This window comes from Cryptomeria japonica, chromosome 7 (assembly GCF_030272615.1).
Source record: "Cryptomeria japonica chromosome 7, Sugi_1.0, whole genome shotgun sequence".
NCBI lineage: Eukaryota > Viridiplantae > Streptophyta > Pinopsida > Cupressales > Cupressaceae > Cryptomeria > Cryptomeria japonica.
The window spans coordinates 220436409-220442880 of NC_081411.1; the positions used below are offsets into that span (position 1 = coordinate 220436409).

Here is a 6472-nt window from a genome sequence, read left to right on the forward strand (position 1 = left end):
AAAAATTTAAAAATTATATTGTTAGAGTTAACTTTAATGTTAGGTTAGGGTTGACATTCAATTAAAGAGATTAGGTTTAGGGGTTAAGGTTATAGTTAATTAGAGTTTAGTTTGAAGGTAAGATAATAGGTAACTATTGTAGGATAATGTATTCATAACACTTATAATAATTTTTTATAAAAGATTAAAAGAATCTTTATTATTATGTACTTTTCTTATGAATATTTTGTTTCCTTATTTTAATATTTTTATGAAATAATTATGTTGAAACTTTGTTCTAATGACATAAAGACATTTTAAAATAGCTTAAACTCACTTTTAATTGAAATGATATTTTTACTATAAATTTAAAATATAGACATTTTAAAATAATTTAAAGTTTCTTATAATTAACATTGTCTTACACATAACCTTTATTCTATCCCTAACCCTAATAGTTAATTGAGGCAAAATCTTAGTTGAATTCTTATCAAACCCTAATGTTAATAAAATCAAATACTTAATTAAGGGTTTAACCTTTATAAAATAATTTGAAACATCAATAAAACATTTAAAAATTATTTGAATAATAATAAAATTAACAAAGGTTGTATCAAAATATACTTTATTAATAAATATATTAGATTAAGAATAAATGAGTATCATCAATAGTAATTTGATATTTCTATTTAAATGAATCAACAATTAGTTTTAGAATAAATTTACTAAAACTTATATAAATTTAAATGATTAGAGTATGCTTTTGAATGTTTATCAAACCCTAATGGTAATCAATCCAAAAAATTAATTAAGGGTTTAAACTTTTATGATATAATTTGAAAAATTTAAAAACTATATGATTAGAGTTAACTTTAAGATTAGGTTAGGGTTTTCATTTAATTAGAGAGATTAGGTTTAGGGGTTAATTAAGGGTTTAAACTTTTATTATATAATTGGAAAAATTTAAAAACTATATGATTAGAGTTAACTTTAAGATTAGGTTAGGGTTTTCATTTAATTAGAGAGATTAGGTTTAGGGGTTAAGGTTATAGTTAATTAAAGTTTAGTGTTAACTTAAGGCTATAAATAGGTAACTATTGTAGGATAATGCATTCATAACACTTATTGTCACTTTTTATAAAATATTACAAAAGTCTTTAATATTATGTACTTTTCTTATGAATATTGTTTTTCCTTATTTGAATTTTTTTATGAAACAATTACCGTGAAAATTTGTTCTAATGAAATAAATACATTTTAAAATAGCTTCAAAATTTATTATAATTAAAATATAGACATTTTAAAATAGTTAAAAGTTTCTTATCATTAAAATTATCTTACTCATAACCTTTATTCTAACCCTAACCATGACAGTAAGAGTTTAACCTTTATATAACTTTCAATTAGAGTAAGCTTTTATTGTAACAATGAAAAAGAAAAGAAAAGAATTTAGACATATAAGAAACATTTTAAAACATTTTTATTCTACCTTTTCCTTTTGCATGTCGTAAAATAGATTTACAGCTCTCACTGGCATCTTGCATTCCTTCTTCAATGCATTGATCTCCTCATTGCAAATCTCAATACTCACTACTACAACATATACAAAAATATAAAATGCAAAACCCTAAATTAAATACAACAAAACCAAACATTATATAAAAACTTTAAATATTTTGAAAGTGATGATTACAATAGGCAAATGCACAAATCTATAATTCATATACGAGTCACTCACAATCACGAGAAGAATAATTCACAAATGAATAAATGCTAAATAATCCCTCTGCAACCCCAATCCAGATCAACCCTCCTCTACCAACAAATTTGTATTAGTTATTCATACAATAATAACATAAAAATCAACTTTCATATTAAATAGGTGTTTAATTTGGATTCACCATGCATTGCACTGCATATCATTGCAAAACATTATTAATTAAAATGACGCATTGAAAATAAGATATCCATTATAGCTTGTTATCCTTTGTAAAAATAGCATAATCTTCCAAAGAAATCTATATTGCCCACATATATATTGTGTTCATATACAACATATTCTCAATCACATAAACCAAAAAACTAAATTGCAGAGGATTCTACAAGTAGATGTAAAGATCCAGTATCTACAATATAAAAATAGTATGAAATTTGTAAAACAATATCAAATACCTCTATTAATCTATCAATTATTTTACATTCTATATTAATTAATTATTATTTGAAGCCTTAAATAATTGAAAACCCCAAATGTTGACGCATAAATTTGCTGCCATTGTAGAAGCCTCTCGGCTTAATAATTAATTACAAATACTTCTGTGATTGAACAAAATGTATCTTTTGCTTGCTTTGACATTTTACATTTATTTTTATGTCTATCAACATAATACAAATATTAATTTGATAAGTTTTTATTTTTTCTCAAAAAATACATATATTAATAAAAAGAAATAATACAATAGAATGGCTTTTCAAGATAGAAATCTTGAAGGCAGAAAATAAAAATTTAGAACAACTGCAACAAGACATTGCAAAACAGAACAAAACATAATAAACATAATAAACAAGACAATGTAGCTATATAGAATGAGAATTACAAAAAAAATCATTTTTGGGTGCAAGACATTAATTTGATGAGTTGGGCTAAGCAAACTATTCATAATATACATGCAAACAGTAGAAAATAATTCAATTTTGTCATAGATAACATTTTCATTCGTTAACCACCAGACTGGCTGTGCATTAAATGCATCCATACAGACATTTTAATAGACTAACTTTTTTGTTATCTGCAATAGGCATATATAGAACCTTTACAAATTTGTGTATTGATTGACTGCCACAAATTACACACCATACAAACATTTAGTTGATTATGAATATATTTATTTACTTTATCAATTCTATTTAAAATATATTAAAGAATAAACCAATAAAAATCTTGCAATTAATTATTTTGGAAAATAAAAAACTAAGCCCACAACTTGGAGTTGATAGATAATTGAAAATTATGTAAACATCTTTTAACATCCAATAGAAAGTAAGATTTAAATAATTTGAAGTAAAATATTTTTATTTAAATTCAGAACTTCAGAGAAAGTAAATGATTTGCTGACTGACAAACTAATTGGAAAAACTTACACTACTAAAAACAATTATTGGATGATTAATAAAATACTGAACTAAATAAATCATTTGCTGAATACTATCTTACCAGGTCCACATACGCTCGTTCTGCTTTGATCTCATTCCAAACTTGCTGTTCTTAACCCAGTTTATCTCTGAATTCATAATTGCGAAACAGCTAAATAATAGTTACAATGATTTCCACTTGAGAATTATTTTGATCTTTGATATTTGCTCTGATATTATCCCAGAATTGCTGGCCTCTGTTCAATTCATCGTTTTCATTCCCAGTGTAGTAGAACTTCTTTAGTTTTGTCAACCATTCTAAACCCTCTGGAACTTTCTTCACTCGCGGACAAGATCCTACATAGAACTCCTGCAGGAAGGGCATTGCTCCATCCTCTAAATCTGGCAGCACCTCCAAATTAGAGAAATTCATAATTGTCAGAAAGCGTAGCTTGGGAAACCCAGATGGCTTTCCAAACACCTTTGGTAGTTCTGTACAAGTGTTATCACCATCTAATACCAACTTTTTCAAGTTAGGCAAGTTTTGAAATTCCGGATAATAGCTACAGTCACACTTTTCTAATTTGAGATACGCTAGATCCGTTAGCGCACACAGCCAATTCGGCACAGCAAATTTCTCGAGTTTAAGTGTTTGTAGATACTGCATGTCGGAGAGATTCGGCGGCAAAGAAGATATTGCACCAGATGATTTAACTGATAGATAGCGCATGTAGGGTTGCTGAGAAAAGGTTCCGTTGTTCATTTCCTTATTAACTTCTAAGCTTAATTCTTGAAGACAGGTTAATTTGGGAAGATCCTCCAACTTTAAGAATCCATCCTTTTCGGCACAGAACCTCAAGTGGCTCGATCTTAGTACCCTCAAATCCACCAGCTTTGAAATTCCTTTGGGCATATGACTCAGCAGATCATCATTGCAACCACTTATATTGAGATGCTGGAGACATTTGAGTTTATTGATCCACTTAGGAAGACGTTCTAGCTCACAGTCAGACAGATCAAGAAAGAGAAGACGCTTAAGACTTTTCACACATTTTGGTATCTTTTTAATTTTTGTGCATGATAAATTGAGAAGCTTGAGAATTTTTAGCTTTCCGACACAAGAGGGCAATGTGGAGATCTCAGTGTTGCTCAAGTCGAGAACCCTTAATAATCTCACAGGACTGACAAACTTTTTCTCAACTTTCTCAATGGAAGTGTCATACAATGACAGAGTCCGAAGAGATCTCGGACAAGATTCCCTGGTTTGTACAATGGCCTCTTGCTGGTGCAGTAAAATTCTTTTCGCGGATGTGAAGGCATCATTAACAGAAAATTTACATTGGTGTTCTTTAGATATAAGAATTGCTAAATCGAGCAGCAAGTCATGGACCTTACAATGTTTGACTAGATGCTCATCCTCTTCTACTTCAAGCAAGCATAGGCTGGCCAAGAGATCTAAATAACGCCAAGCTACCTCCCACTGATATTCTCCTTCTTGGGAAATGAATCCTTCGGCAATCCAAAGATTTATGAGATATTCCGCATTTATTTTCTCATCCTCAGGAAAGAATGACAAATAAGAAAAACAGACCTTAAGAGGTGAAGGCAAGGAATCATAGCTCAATTCGAGAATGTGCATAATTAAGTCATAGTTAGGATCAACAAACTTCACAAGATCAACCTTCTTGAGCTGATTCAATTTAAATTCCCACTTTTTTAGCTCCGTGCAGCGGGAGAGAGAGGCTCCTGTTATCTTGAGAGCCAATGGTAACCTCCCGCATTCCTTTTCAACTTGACTAGCTATCGCTTGAAGTTGATCCGGGACGGGTTCATCTGGGAAAGCATGAGCACAGAACAGCTTCCAACTCTCTTGCTCTGATAAAAGCTCCATGTCGTAAGGCAAAGCACCAAGGTTGTCGCAAATTTGCCTATTTCTTGTTGTAACAACAACTTTACATTGGCTTTCAGGACCAACTGGTAGACCAAGCCTTGTCATGATATTTTTCTCTCTGTCTACCCTCCAGACGTCATCCAGCACGATGAGAGATTTCGTTCCTCCTAAAGCGTCATGAATCAGCCGCGCGGCATCATCTTCAGTTACATTATTCACCTCAACATTTAAAGTTTTCATTAAATCAAGCTGTAATTTTTTAATAGAATATGCCTGTGATATGGAAAGCCAGATTGAATGCGTATACCTTGCTCTGATTTTCTTAAAAGCGTTTTTGAGAAGAAATGTCTTCCCTGCTCCGCCCATCCCCACCACGGCAATGACTGGAACAGTTGATCCATCTATCTCGGTGATAAGCTTCTGAACCTTGAGCTCAATCCCTACAGGCTGTGAATCGCTGGGCAGGAGACTATTTTCCTTCCTCTCTGCATTGCTTGATGACTGTTCGGAGAGAGCCGACACTAATTCACCCAAAAGCTTCAGCTGCTCTCCACCTTTCGTGATAAATATGACCCGCTCTTTGACTTTCTGAATTCTTTTTGCCATTTTATAGCGGAAATATAATTCAACAGGAATGCAAACACAAGACTGAGTTACATTGCTAGCATAAAGAGGGCGAAGAGCACATTCTTCCACAATGTCCTCTGCTTCCCAGGCAACGTCCTGAACTCGGTTCAGCCATCTTTTCACCCCCTTGTCTTGTACAGCACGTAAATTTACCTTTACCAGAAAATCATGTATACTTGTGAGCTCCTTCAACCAGTCAAAGTCCCGCGTGAAGTTGCAAACCAGCGCTATTTCTTGACACGTTTTCTTGACTATCGGCTCCACTATGATCTTGGAAAGTTTGTCAATAATAGCTACTGGGATTCCAGGATCCATTATTAAGAAGTTCTAACTACTACTGAAAGTAGACGGAGAAGATCTCTCAAGTTCGTATACATCCCAATAACAACAGATCGAAGTTGCTTAACGATGTGTTAAAACAACTTGAACATTCGATCTGAATTTTCTATGGGGGAATAACACTGAAACGTAATGAGCAAAAAGTAATGGTCTAGAGAAAAAATATTAAAGGGGTAATTGAAGACTGAATGAATGTTTTATGTGAAATGTCACATAAACTTAAACAAGAACCAAAACTCTTGCTCTATAGTAAAAATATTAAAGAGAGATTGGAAAATAGAACCAAAATTACTGCTTTATAGTAAAAATATTAAAGAGAGAATGAAAAATTTCAACATTAGATATGTATGTTTTATTTGGGAATAGTTCTGAAATAGTAAAAATTGTTGGTGTAATTAATTATTCATGTTGGATATTATCACACCTTACTTAAGTTTACTTAGGTACATGCACATCATAGTAGTTTGGGTATGAAACACTTGGGTGTTTGTGCCACATTGGGAT

General features: G+C 31.6%; 1 protein-coding gene across 1 annotated transcript; it reads right to left on the minus strand.

Annotated features, from left to right (window-relative positions):
* Window positions 1–3093: 3093 nt before the first annotated feature.
* On the minus strand, window positions 3094–6133 carry LOC131074500 (putative disease resistance protein RGA3). The gene has a single exon (XM_058011134.2). The coding sequence runs from the start codon at window positions 5942–5944 to the stop codon at window positions 3284–3286; it is 2661 nt and encodes an 886-aa protein (XP_057867117.2). The 5' UTR covers window positions 5945–6133; the 3' UTR covers window positions 3094–3283.
* Window positions 6134–6472: the final 339 nt, after the last annotated feature.

Coding starts and splice junctions, on each gene's coding strand:
- LOC131074500 (XM_058011134.2), bottom strand. CDS start 5,944: ATGGATCCTGGAATCCCAGTAGCTATTATTGACAAACTTTCCAAGATC.